Source organism: Epinephelus fuscoguttatus, linkage group LG2, assembly GCF_011397635.1.
Source record: "Epinephelus fuscoguttatus linkage group LG2, E.fuscoguttatus.final_Chr_v1".
In the NCBI taxonomy this organism is placed as follows: domain Eukaryota; kingdom Metazoa; phylum Chordata; class Actinopteri; order Perciformes; family Serranidae; genus Epinephelus; species Epinephelus fuscoguttatus.
Window position 1 is genome coordinate 26153644 of NC_064753.1, and position 14501 is coordinate 26168144.

At 38.8% G+C, this 14501-nt stretch overlaps 2 protein-coding genes across 15 annotated transcripts in view; both read right to left on the reverse strand.

Annotated features, from left to right (window-relative positions):
• Positions 1-1180: 1180 nt before the first annotated feature.
• zgc:113176 (uncharacterized protein LOC554708 homolog) lies at positions 1181-7494 on the reverse strand. Its single transcript, XM_049562540.1, has 11 exons — positions 7257-7494; positions 5667-5710; positions 5535-5554; positions 5271-5401; positions 5024-5150; positions 4380-4546; positions 3649-3784; positions 3426-3548; positions 3012-3182; positions 1484-1546; positions 1181-1275 (listed from the first exon to the last, which is right to left on the reverse strand). Exons 3-11 carry the CDS (start codon positions 5545-5547, stop codon positions 1181-1183), a joined length of 1026 nt encoding a protein of 341 aa, XP_049418497.1. The 5' UTR covers positions 5548-5554; positions 5667-5710; positions 7257-7494.
• A 641-nt stretch (positions 7495-8135) lies between these two features.
• LOC125899783 (uncharacterized) overlaps positions 8136-14501 on the reverse strand; it is a 54921-nt gene continuing 48555 nt past the window's right edge. For 2 of the 14 annotated variants that reach the window (XM_049594462.1, XM_049594344.1), the window contains exons 11-14: positions 13345-13455; positions 12329-12439; positions 10129-10238; positions 8138-9940 (exon numbers count right to left, since the gene is read on the reverse strand). In XM_049594462.1, the coding sequence (XP_049450419.1) occupies positions 9663-9940; positions 10129-10238; positions 12329-12439; positions 13345-13455 (610 nt within the window). In that variant the 3' untranslated portion in view covers positions 8138-9662. Of the gene's footprint in view, positions 9941-10128; positions 10239-12328; positions 12440-13344; positions 13456-14501 lie in introns of all 14 variants that reach the window. The other 12 variants (XM_049594491.1, XM_049594336.1, XM_049594376.1 and 9 more) reach the window with 12 other exon arrangements.

Genomic DNA, 14501 nt, shown 5'->3' on the forward strand with positions numbered 1-14501 from the left:
ATTTTTTTTTTATTATTTTCCCTTTAATCTTTGAGGGGGTGAGATTTTTTTTTGGCACCATTGCAAATTCTCCCTCTGCAAATGCACAAGTGTCTAACTTATGTATTCATAACTAATATTAAATGAAGTTTTTATTGTTTTCTCTGCTAGAATGGTTCATTTTGTGATCTATACAATGTGGATCATAGACATGCCACTTCTCAACCTCATAAATGAGTCTCTCTTCATCGATGTTGACTGCTGAAACATTGAGGACTTAAGGGTTGATGAATGAAAATAGGTTGAAGGTGGAGCCTGTTCACTGACACATGGAGCAGGTTGGGACATCTTCATTGGGAAAACTGAAACAACTTAATGTTTGCTTTTTTTCCCCAAACTGAGTCATCTCAGCGCAGGTGTGACATCATCTTGTTTTTGTTAATTTATTCATTTATAAATGCTCACATGGGGAGTTACACTTCCTGGAAAACTGTGACCTCATACTCCATCACTAGGTGTGAGTAAGAGGTTAATCCAGTAAACCAATTATTTATTCTTCAACAATATTGGTTTTATGTCAATTTCATCAAATCAAACCTGTTTCTCTATAACTGATATCCAACTGGTTTACATTTAAAGCTAAACTAATCTATATTTTTCATTAAAAGTGAATTGCTGGTAATTAGGGCCGCACTGCCCACTTCTTTTAAGCTCCACACGCCCGTTCAAGGTGAGTTTTCCATTTCAAATTTGTATGATCTCACTTGAGTAATTTCATTGGTTTCCATATTTTCCTTGATCCACAGATGACTCCATCCAAGAGTCTGACATGCTGATTAAAATTTTCTATTAAAAGTATATATTAAATATATATTTAATTCCTCTTTGTAATATAGCCTGTACATGATGCCTCACCTTGACCTTGGCGACTGAACTCCCTTCTCTCTTCTCTTCGACTTGGCCTTAATTTTTTTCAGAGGAAGTAAAAACAAGAAAACATTCAGTAACAGGTAATGAGATTTCAGTTTCTGTTAGCACTGTTTATTGAGTTAGCATAGCTGCTCGCTGCTGGCTCAGCCAACATCATGTTGAGAACTGTGTGCAGACAATCCTGGCTCAGACTTAAAATTGTATGATGCTTTGAATGTTACATATGGCTCCTTTAAGCAATAAACCAAAAAACTGTAACAGTGACAGATATTCAAAATGTGTTAAATTTACAAAAAGAAATACCATTTCTACACATGGCCTTTAATATCTTCTCCAACGACTTCGTCTGGATGCCGTCTGCTGTGTCTGTTGATATGAAGACATTAAACTGTGACACAGAGGTGACGATATGGTCACATTATTTATTATTATTTATTTGCATCATACAATAATGTGTACTGTGGTCAAATGTGTTGTGTAATAAGGTCGAATTACCACAGTCACATATCTAGAAAAGAATAATGTGTAATGTTAAATATTTATTTAGAGATAAAATAAAAACAACTCAGCACACCTTCTGCGTCCATGTCCTCTGAAAGCTCCTCTGCTGTGTCAGTGCAGTGGCATCGTGTTGCATCTGGTTCATATGTTGAGGCAAAAAAGGAACAGTTATAGTTGAGCATAAAAAATAACTGGTATTATTCCTGCATTAGTCTCGCCACCAGACAATCAGAGATCTCCGCCTTCTGATCTTTAGTTAAGCAAAGCGTCTAAAGACTGACTTGTGAGTCTATTCCTGCATTGCTGGGGAAAAAATAATCACACAGTCATATCAATGAAAGCCATTGCCACAGGCCATCACAGTGACTCCTGAGGCTGTGATCTGCAAGAACCTAGTGATACAATAAGTATCATGATACAGGAGTTAAGATAAAATACATTGCGATATATTGTGGTAATGAAAGCAAGGCACTATATTGTAATCATTTTATCTCATTTTAGGAAAACTGTCATTGCATAAATAACATAAAATTGTATGCATTACAAGTTTACCTTTTTTATGCAGTCAGAACAGTGGGATCTGCTTTTGTATTTATCACAGTCACTTACATTCAACATCATAGCACTATTTTTTGTGCAAACTGAGCAAAGAAATTAACATTTGACTATATCAGTAAAAAATGAAAATAATATATGGGCTTGCAGGATTGTTTAGTTAAAGAAATTTAAAAAAAATGCAAGATTTAAAAATCAGTGCAGTGTTTTGGAGAATCAGCAAAGTATTATAAAACATAATATTGCAATACTCAAGTGTATCAATATTTTCTTACACCCCTAGTCACTACAGTTACATTCAACTCAACAATTATAGGATGGTCTTAAGAGGTCTCCTAGCCCCTCCTGACAATCTGAGGAGAAATCTGGTCTGGGACCTTGGTCATTAATGATGTTCAGCCCAGATTATCTAATAAAATGATAGGTTTACAGATCCATTCCTAAATCTCACCTCCATCTTGCTGAAGAATAAACAACCAGTGTTGACCCTTTTGTCATCTGGACTCATTTAGCCTTCTGCTTTTGTTTTTTCTCGCTCCAAAGCATTGTTAACATTACAGCAAGTTGTCGCACCACATTAGTCTCTATTTTGTTTGCATCTGCTTCCTCATGAGATCATGTGAGGCAGTGCATTTATGCTCCCTCTGGAAGGATGATGTTAATAATATCCTGCAGTGTGCTGAGCCATTATTTCCAAATCTTGTAGTGAGTGCATGTTTGGGACTAGAGAGAACATCTGTGAAGTTTTTCCTTGTGTCACTTCAAAATCAGTTAGGATTTTAAAACTCCTGTAGACTGAGCCTGACTTTAGAAAATGTGCTCCACTATAATCATGAAAAGTCCAACTGAATGTCACACCCCTAACAATATACAGATACACATACAGACTCTATGACAAAATGCAATAAAGCTGTTCTAAATGTTTGCAGTGGCCCAGCAGCATACAAGGTCTCACATGTATGCCTGTATTGATTTTTAGTTTTTGATTTAACCCACTTTGCATCAAGTCAAAAGACACACACAAACATGAGACACTGTTCACTTACATATTTTGAATGAAATCTGCTTAGCATCTTTCAAAATGGCTTCCAATTGGTTCCTTCCATAAAAGGATGGCTTCTTGAGCGTGAGGCCGTTGGGCAGTCCAGCAACTTTTATGTTCAAGCTTTGATTCATCAAGGACTGATAGGGGAGCCTCCCAATACCTCCAGCCTCCTCTGAAAGACATGGGCACACACATGCATGTAAAGAACTGACTTTCCCCTCCTGTTGATATCCAGTGCACAGGCCGTAGACCTGTCATTTTGTTAAAGTGTCATAATCTTATGGTCGTTGGACACATGAGATGAATCATTTATTAGTTTGACAGTAAGGCCACTGATTCATGGAGGCGTATTAACTTATCAAGACATAAGTCTAGGCAGTTTCTTTACACTGTTATAAAAAGAAAACATGCTTACTATATTTTTGGTTGAACACATCCTGCACTTTTTTAACCAGCACATCTACTTGATCTTTGGTTTTGCGGCTTGATCTTTGGTGTTGGCGTTGTGGCTGAGGAGCTGTTGGGGCTGAGAAGCTGGCTGCAAATTAAACAACAGGCAACAATTCATTTCCTAAAACTGTATTATGTATCTTTGCACTACTACAGATGTCTGTGGATTTTAATGTAACTACAGTCACCTTTAAAGTAGAGTGCAAAGTTGTTGACTGTGTCCTTTGCTCCTTTGCTGCTCAGTTGATACACCTCTAAACCGGATTTATGGCGGTCAAATGACAAAATGGCCGTTTCCACACCCAAAGCCTCAAGTTTGGACACCTTCACAATATTTAGTCAAACAAGATGACCACAAAAATAGTAAATAAGGGATTATACACAAAATAGACAAAAACAACATTTAGACTTTCAACACACACACTGAAGAAACAACTCATTACAGTTCTAGGTAGTCTCTGTGAAATCAGTGATGTCACAGGTGAAAATATTATGAGAAACAGTTGCTGAGGGAGATTATATTAACTAAACCTTAGCTGTGTTTACAGACGATATCTAATCTCATATCACAATATCAATACGATATCAATATATTGCCCAGCCCTAACTTGAACCAACTACTTTTTTCATGTGGGGTTGATGTTGAAATTATGCACCTCTTATGCTTGTCTTCTCACGTGTAATTGCTCCTTACATACATGTGGATTACATGCTTTGAGTATGCAGATCAGTGGATGACTATAATTAAGTAAACCCTATGTGTTAAAACCCTATGTGTTTGGGATGACATAATTTGAAATTATAAAAGAATCTAAATATAAACACTCAAACACTTGTCTGTCACAGTGCTCTGCTCACATCACAGTTTAATCATCTTTACATCTAATACTATGATGACAAATGACGCTTCTTTCCAAACCTCAAACTTCAGCTGCTTCAGGTGCTTTTTAATTTTGAGCTCCCTCATCTCGGGGCTGAGGTCCTCTGCCAGGCCTTGTGACCTCAGTGCTGCTGCTTCTCGATAGTATTTCTGCTTCTCGTCTTCCCCTAATGTCGACCACCTGCCCTTAATATCGTTTAATGTGCCTGAGGAAAAAGGAGAGGAGGGAGAGAGAGAAAGCTTAACACTTTAGAGAACATTCACACTGGGGATGCTCGATTATGGTAAAACTAATAATCACGACTATTTTGATCAATCTCCATTTTTTTACAGGATTACTCGCTGACTTTGGAAAACCCCATGCATTGACTGAACTTTTTACAGTGGATTTTTTTAAACACAATATATTTCAACTAAAAACACATACAAAATAACTGTAAAAATGAGATAAATACATAATATATCAATAAACACAGGACAAGAGAAGAGGGAGAAACCCTGTGCTGTTGGTGGAAGAGCCAGAGACTACCATTACTCTAAGCAGAATGCATGGGAGTGAATAACAATATCCTGAAAATCTTTCTCACGACTCCTGTAAGCCCTAATGTAAACATGGCCAGTATGTACAACAACAAACCTTTCAATATAAGACTTAAAAGCATCTGTTAAATTCTGTCTCTTACCTTTGTTTCTGAGGAGGTCCCTACAAAAAAGATTGTATGGCGACAGCTCTCGTGTGTGAAGCTTCGGCTTTGAGGGCCGCGGCTCAGAAGGAGCTTTAAAGGACCTTCTGTAGTTTCCAATCCAGTTCTGGAAGAGAAAACAAAAATATTTAAATGGTTTTACATCAATTAAAGTGCATTTTAACAAATTTATAATCAGCAAAATGATGTAAGAATCTTTGACATGTAGCATGAGAGTCAACCTCACCTCTATGACACAGGTTTCCAAACCAGTAGCTGATGCGGCTCTTGGTATTAAGGGTGAACCAACACGTGTCATTCCCTCCTTAAAAAACGATTTCAAAGTTTCCCTTTGCTCCGTTCGAATCTCTGTTCTCTCTTGTTGAGTGACAACAAACAAATAAAGAGCAAGTCAGTAATAAAAAAGAGGGGAGTGTGGATTTTGCGTGCCATACCATCTTTCTCATACACACCAGGCTGATGCTTCTAGATTAGCAACTCTGAGGCTTACCTCTATGAGCCATCTCCACCCTGAAACATAAAGAGAGAGAGACTTGACATATTTGAGAAAGGGTCCAGTCGCTGTATGCAGCTTGGTCCAAAACCTAATTTTGAAGTGTTCAGCCTAGACATAGTGCATTACCACAGACGTCCTGGGACTGACCGGGACACAACTGGGCATTGGAGCTGTAAAGGGAGACAAAAATAAGTCAGGTAAACAGATAGTATGAAGGCAGACCTGTACTTTAACTGAACTTCTTTATTTTTTAAGTTTTCCAAATATACCAAACACCACTGGCTGCATTCCCTGGAAATGTGTACAAAATTATTGTCGAGACATACAATAAACATGTTTGATTTTCAGTATGTTTGCAGTCAGAGATGTCCTAAACTCCTCAAACTCAAATGCATCAGTCATTGTCTGGAATTATGGAGCAATGTCTTTTTATAGTTCCTCAGATTTTGATCAATGTAGCTATTTTAAAATCTCTTTGTGGTCCTTTAAGAGTCACCTACATTCACCTCAAACACCTATAAAGGGTATATTCATAGTAAATAATAAGCTGTTCTTGTTTCATTTTTAGTACATGTACATGCATGGTCTCATTTGACAGGTAATGCTGGGTTTTTCCCCCAACAGTCGGAATCACTGTAAGTGCTTCTGTCATTGAGTTATTTAAGTTTAAGGTAGCTTAAAGAGTAGGGATTGTTTTTAATCTTTGCCTGAAGATTTGCCTTGAAAACACAATGGGTCCATATCATGAAGCCTCACCTAGTCCAAATTCAAAGTAGATAATAATATCACAGAAAAATAAACATTTAACACATTTTCAAGGTTTTGTCCTGGTGCTTTAAAAAAAAAAGTGAGGTGAGGTGTCAATCAAAAGGTCAGGAGTTCACTTCCATCAGATGGCACACTGAAATGTGTTTTAATTATGAAATTGTTTATCATGTAAATACATATAACTTGTACTGTTAGCAAGTTAATTGTTGTACTTGATCCCATTTAAGGGTCAACCATAGATCTTTTCATTGGCCCCTTCTCGACATTGGTCATCTGTAAAATAAACATGACAGAGACGGGAATGCCTTTTTCACGGGCATACAGACAGTGTGATTTACATAGAGCACTCACCTGAGCTGAGAAAGGTGGGGATGTAAATGTCAGCAGGTAATAAATAATACATCTGCCGAATAATTAATGTGCATTGTAACTTTATATCTGGAGATCTATGAATCAAATGAGTCTATCAGTACATGTATGGGTCCATTTTGGCTGAACAGTTTAGTTTAATAGTATAAGTGTATGAAATGCTTAAATACGTGCCGAAAAGGAACACCAAAGTTTTCACCCTCAGAAATACGAGACATTAATCAAGGAAATATTGCACACTTCAGACCAATAATCAAGGAAATGCTTCTTCTACTGAGTCTGATAAAACACTAATGACTCCAAACGTTTGTACACTATAGCTTTCAGATTATTTATCACAACCAAACAAACAACAAAAGAGGATTATATTATTTTAAACATTCATTTGCTGTACAAATCATTATAATGTCCGGTAGTTTTGGTGTCCCGCTGTGCGCGCTCCCGCGGGCTGCATGTAAATCTCGGCACAAATCGACACAACACCTGCTTTCATGCACAGCTCTGTGAGGCTCTGTTAGCATGTCCACATTATCTGGGCGTCCTCACAGTGTGGTGTTCAGGGTCTCTGTCTCAGCCTACCTCTCAGCCTTTGGGTCTCTAGGCAGATCCGGGTCTGGTCGCTGATCTGAGGGAGACAGAGTTCACACAGTCCAGGTTTACTTGATACAGGACGGGGAGATAAGTGTATCGCTAGCCCAAAGCGGCGGAAGTGGTCGGACTGTCTGGACCAATCATGTCTCTCCATCACTTCCTTTGTGTATTTGTAGTACTTCCTGGTCTCTCCTAATAGATTTGCTTTAGAGAAACTGTTTTTTTTTTCTTTACAGTTAAATACCACGGTGTCACTGCCTTTTCAGTAACACATTATATGCACTGATAATACAATAAAAAGTACAATCACACTGAATGATGTGCACTTCAGTCTGCAGCATATTAACAGACAGCTTTTATCCTATGCAGTCTTTTTTCATTATGACATTATTAAAGTCAATGATGTCGATTACAGGCTAATGAGATGTGCTGTCAATTTGAGTTTAATGACTTAATCTATTAATTCATTAATCATGTAAAACTGATTCTGTTGAAAGACTGAAAATGTTATGAAGTCTTAGATTTTGACATTTAATTCACCTCCAAAAAAAGTTTATTAAACTAATTATTAAATTTATCTATTTATTTATTTGTTGTTTATTTGACAGCGACAAATGCATAAACCACTGATTCATATATAAAATACAAAATAAAATGCAAAGTAGATGCAATGCATACAAGTCTCTAGCCGTGGCTAATTTGCAGCCCATGTCCTTGGTTATTAGGCTTTTAGAAATTAAACAAGAGGTGAAGGATTACTGAGATGTAGTAATACACAACAATAATACAACACAAAAAAATACAGGCAAATACTTTGTAAAAGTGGAGACCAAAATAAGAAAAGAGACAAAAACATTTAGAAGAAGACATACTTTATCAATCCCTGAGGAGAAATTCAATTGTTTTCACTCTGTTGTCATATACACACAGGCCTGAAATACGCACATGCACAAACAGGACCTATACATGTATTAAATGGAGAGATATCAGAGTGAGGGGGCCGCCCATGGACAGACACTCTGGGCAGTTGGGGGTTCAGTGCATTGCATCCTACCCCGCACGCTTGGCTCATGGGAGACGTTTCAGTTCTGAGACCTCACCACTAACTGCCACTAAATCCTACACACTGGACCTTTAAACCTCACACAAAGGCCCTTGTAAGAGACAGTACCTATAACTGTAGCTGTTTGATTATCATAGCCTATCTACTTATTTTTGCTAAAATAGGAATACTCAATCTAGAGGGTTTCCATATTGTTCTTTATTTTGATGTAATTGTTAATTTATGAATCAGCGAGATGCTTTTTGAAACACCATACTCACTTTTCAGTTTTTATCACATTTATCTTCAGGGTTTATCTAGGCCTTATCTGCGCTCTGTGTACAGAGATCCATCATCTCAAGGATATGAAGGCTGAGCACTTCCTGACAAAAGTAAAACTCAGATAAAGCATTATGATAAAGTTCCCCATCCAAAGCAAAAAGTGACATAGTGTACATAGTCCATGTATTTTTCCCCACCCAAGTCATGTTGTTCATACCTGATTATCAGGGGCAGGATGTACTGGATACTGGGTCAAACAAGACTGGGCTCTACAACTGTAGTTAAGTACAGTATGGCTTCAGTGAGTTACAACTTTGAGAACAGCATTGACAATATTGGTAGCACAGATCCTTGATGTCAAATGTTTTTAAATGATGTAATCTGTGATAAGTTAATGTGTCCACTTTAACTACAATGGTCTTCAAGCATGTTTGTGACAGACAGGATCAGAAGTTACGGGTGTGAGGGCTAGAAAACATGTTGAGTTTGCCCTCCGTAATTGATGCATACAGTACACTACAGAGTGACCCAAGTTCACCTGCACTGCCTCTGACCACATCCAGGTCACATGGGTGGTGTGACTCATAAAATCCAAAAGTAAACATGCATTTCCTCTCAGGGCTGCTGCTTTGGTCTGAACAAGGTGGAGGAGCATGGGAAAATAGAGTCCAGGTTCAACTCTGTAATATATTAGAGATAAACTGTGAACCAACACCATTCATTTGATTGAAACAATAAATCACATGGAAATGGGTTTTAATTTAAGAATTTATTTCACTATACACTATATTACAAACCTGTACATATGAGGTAGCATATGACCGAAAGACTGGTACCAAAGTTTTACAAAACTGATTTGTTTTATGTGGACTTGGTAAATGAGGTGACAGGTGTTGTGAACAGGGTTCCCCAGACTGTTGTCATGTCAGAGGAGACAACACTTAGATGTGCAAATAATCTGCAATTTATCAATTTGTGCATCAGATATGACACATTTATGTTCGACAACAAATTGTGTGTAATTGTAACTTGTGAACTTCCCCTTATGTTTCAGGTTATTATTTTATGTTTCATGTTTCAGTTGGTTCAAGTTTAATCTCAGTAAGGTACGGTGGAGGAAAAGGTACAGAGAGGGTCTGTGAGTTGGACTGGTCTGACTGCAGTTTGTTAGATGATGTCGCATATACTTCAGGACTCTGGACACTGGATAAGGACACGGGGTTGTTGCTGATTTGATGTCCCTCAAAAGTGTGGACAGCGCCACAGGCCTCAGGTGTCACAATGTACTGACCAGCTGCCCAGCTCTGAAGAGACGAAGGATCTGGTTTACAATCTGTTTTGTCATCACCTGTAAGAACATACAAAAAGACCAAAAAATACATTACATGCAATTTACTTTTAGGACCCAACAGGGTAAAGTTTAAGAAACGGATGAAGATAATTACTGTAACAACACAGAATTTTTACAATAAGAACTAGCAGACTTCACAGTACTCAGATGTTTGAAAACCTCTTCAGTAATTTGGTGTGACATACTCAACTCTCCAACATCATGCTCTTCTTTCAAGCGAACATGTAAAGTGTGTTTCTGCCATGGCTCCAGCTCCTCTTCTTCACACTCCAGTTTAAGTTCAGATGCTTTTTGACTGTAATAGAAAACAACAGAATGACCCTGCAATCCATTGTTCTTGTAACTTGGGGAAACTTCTGTAGTGTTTGAGTGGTGGAACATTCTGGAACAAAGTTATAGCTATGGATGGGAATCGAGAACCAGATCCTGTTAAGAACCGCTTCCAACTGGTTCAATTCATTGATATCATTAGCCTTTAGCTTAACAATTCCCTTATCGATTCTTTTCATTACGCCGAATCTTTTCATCGATGACGCACGTCACACTCGTCAGTCAGCAGCACGTTCAACAACAAAGAAGACGTAATGGCGGAGAGACAGAAGCAGGGCAGGAATCAGGGCCGAACTCTGACGTGCACGATACAGAGAGCGGAGGAGGATTGTAAGGAGACAGAAATGACATGCCGTTGTGTAAACAATATAAGTCATCATGTTATAAGGTGAAATGTTTCACCGTATAACACAATAAATAGTCTAATGTTATGTTATATGAAGTGTCCGTCGCTCAAAATAATATAACTTTAGTTTATGAAGAGATAAGACGGAGCCCTCTCCTCTCCTTTTATATGCTTTATTGACAAGTGTGTGTGTATTGAACTGGATATGAAACGTCTGTAGCGCCAAATAATATAAAAGGTAGTTTCTAGGGATGCATCGAAATGAAAATTTGTGGCCGAAGCCGAATAAAATTAAACACTTGGCCGAATACCGAGTAACGAATACCGTTGTTTAGTTTTTCATTAGTTTTGCAAGCGAACCCCCTCCAGATTAGTGTTGTCACGGTACCAAAATTGGGACCCACGGTACGATACCAGTGAAAATATGGTTCTGAGTAGTATTACGATATCACAGCAAAAATGAGGCAGATGTGCCTTTTGTCATTTATAAAAAAAAAAAAAAAAAAATCACTTTTCTATAATACATCAGTGATATTTCAATGGAATAAATTACTTATTGACTTATTCATACTTCAAAAACAGCATCAATAAGTGATTAACATAGGGGGGATCAAAATAAAATAAATAAATAAAATAAAAATCAACCAGCCACCCTCCTCCCCTGACAAGTAAAGAACAGTTCCTAAAGTGCGGTGAGGTTTGTGGACCGTTACCTGCCACAAAGAGAGAAATGTGAACGGCTCGTTTCTCCTCTGACATACCTGTGTGCCACCACGGCTTGGTTGTCCAGGTCCTTTTGGGCAGTCATGACGCCAAGAAGAGGACATTATTAGAGTCGGGCTTCTCCGTCGCCAGTAAGCCGTTATCTTGCGCCGTATTTGACAGGAATACGTATTCTTGTCTTTGTCTGTGACCCCCCGTTCAACCCACAACCGGTGGGATTTGCCTTTCATTTCTGCTGCTGGTTGAAATCTGTACAGCGTGCTGAATGATTTATTTTGCTCGCACAGAACTATTTTTAGTCGCAAGTGTGAGTGTGGTGACGGACAGAGTAAAATATCGCCACACTGCCGACATTTTACTCCATCCGTCACTGCAAGCTGTTTGATTGCGTTATCAAAACATGTCGCTTTTATTTGGTCTTGCTTTTCACTTATTCCACCGAATACCGAATGTGTGGGTTTTTTTGCAATATTCGGCCAAATATATTCAGTTACTGAATATTCAATGCATCCCTAGTAGTTTCCAAAGCGCTAAGATGAATTAAAAAAAAAAAAAAAAATAGTTGCATATAGGGGAAACACTGACAGAGATGGTGGTACATTTCAAGAGGGCTGAACTGGTATCACCCCTGCCTGAACCCATAGGCGTAGCTTTACTAAACAAGTTGCTCTGGACAGTGCAACCTAAAATAGATCCATGTGTATCTGTAACGTTTTCAGTGTACTGCTGCTCCAATTTTCCACTCTACTAATACTTCCACTATGAGATTTGAGCAAAACTAAGTGACAGATGGGATGAAATACAGGAAACATAACTAGATTCTGCATGTCAGAACTGTGGGCCACATGTAAGTCTTTAGATGACACCTTTATATTAGAGTTATAAAGGGGAAAAAGTTTGTTCTATTCAGGATATTCAGAGTATACACAATTCACTTCAAGATCTTTACTCTTAAAAATGAGGCTTCATCAAAGACAAACAGGTACCTCTGAGGCATTACTGGTACGTAAACGTCTCCGTCACAGCTGTTATCAGCTCCTGGAGCACTCAGCTCAGTTGTTTCTGTGGCGTTTTCCATATCACTCTCCAAGTCAGATCTGTTAAATAAAAAAAATATATAAATTTGAATCATATGAGCTGTAGAGGCAGAAATAAAAGCCCTTTTAAAATAGGAATTGTCCAAATTTGCAGGAAAGCCCAAGCAGTCATCTTTCAGCATTGGCAGTACATAAATAAAATCACTGAGTGCAGCGAAATGCCGCCTACCTACTTTTGTTCATACAGAATGCGCCTTTTTCAGGGCAATGGGGCACGTGAGCAAGTAACAAAATGTGTAGCTCAGCATGTAACGTAAACAGTGATGTACTCCAAGGGATGCTGCTGCTGCTCAGTCCTTTGCCCGTCCTTCACCGTTCCCGTCATTTAACGGTTGATGGCCTCTTTGTTTGCGAGGGCAAGGAGGGCGCGCAAGTTATTGTCTCCCCAGTTGCTCATCTTTACAGTGTCTGTCAGGTTTGCGTTTCCCTCTTGCTACCACCACCGCTAGTGGCTCGCACGTGCAGCGCTTTCAACAGCCCCTCCCACAAGTCATCAACAGCCCCTCCTGTTGCTGAAAGCTGCCTCAGTCTTTTTAAACTAAAAGGGTTCTGCCAATGTGACTACCCTACGAGGCGGAAAATTTGGCACCTCGCATCAACTCGCCAATCCGGATCTGTGCGTCTAAACGCTCACAGCTTGCTGGAAAAACAGCCCAACATTCGTCGAAAATCTGGTAGTTCAAAAAGGGGCTTATGGTACAATATATGCCAGCATGCATATCTCCGTTTCCATTCACACAAAACACATGGACACAAAAACTTCATGCTATTGGCTGTGACTCTAATATAAAGGTGTCATCTAAAAGGGGAAAAAGCTTGTTCTATTCATTATATTCAGAGTACACACAATTCACTTCAAGATCTTGACTCTTAAAAATGAGGCTTCATCAAAGACAAACAGGTACCTCTGAGGCATTACTGGTACGTAAACGTCTCCATCACAGCTGTTATTAGCTCCTGGAGCACTCAGCTCAGTCGATTCTGTGGTGCTTTCCATATCGCTCTCCAAGTCAGATCTGTTACATTTAAAAGAAACACACATATTAGAATCACATGAGCCGCAGAAGCAGAAATTCAGATACGGAGTATATCCTGTATAATTAATAATAAAATTACAGTCTGTTCTTCACACTGTTGCTTTCCTCCTCCTCCTCCTCCTCCATGGTGACCTCCATCTCCACAAAACTGAAAATGACAAATTACAAAGAGGACATTGATTAAGGTAAGAGGGTGAAAATGTATCTCAGGGAAGTCGATATAGTACTGACAGACATATAAAGCTACTGAAATGTAAATTCATGTTTATCATCATTTTGCTGGTGCTGTTTACCTCTGCAGACACATGCTGAAATTAATTTCCTGACAATTCAGAAGTTGTGAATATTAACTATCTTACACCTATGAGGTTAACACAACATGAAAACCTGTAAAATATAATGTGATCCAATTTAGAAGCCAGAGTCATGCAGAACGATGCCACACAAAGGTGTTTTGTTTGTGTGTGAGAAAAAAAAAAGGGAAAGGTTGTGACTGCTCACCTTGCAGCTGCTACACGTCCAGGTCTTGATGGTGCCGCTGGCTTTTGTCTACATGTTCCAGTAGAAGCCATCATCATGCTATACTTGGCATAACTGTAAAAGAAACCCTGCCCTTAGTCACAAAACCCCACCTGTAAATGTTAAACATGCAAACTTACCCCTGGCTTAACAAATGCCTGAGGTACAGGTCAACTTCAAGTTTACCTGGTAGATTCTGTCTGAATGTGACAGTGGAGAAAGCAGGTTTATTAAACCAAGACTATGAGTAGATCTCATTTTTTGTGGACTACTATCACTATTTTGGTGAACCAACCCTCCAACTATGACTTCAAACTGAGAAATAGCTAAGATAAAAATATAAAGTGATCAGCCCAAAACATTAAAGCAACTCTCACCTTTCTTACATTTCACACAGCACTTAGAAAAAATCTGAACATCCACAACTCGCGCCTCCCTCCAAAGTCCCATCCCCCTCCTCCTCCTGCAACTCCACCTCCCTCCAAAGGCCTACTCCCCCTCCTCCA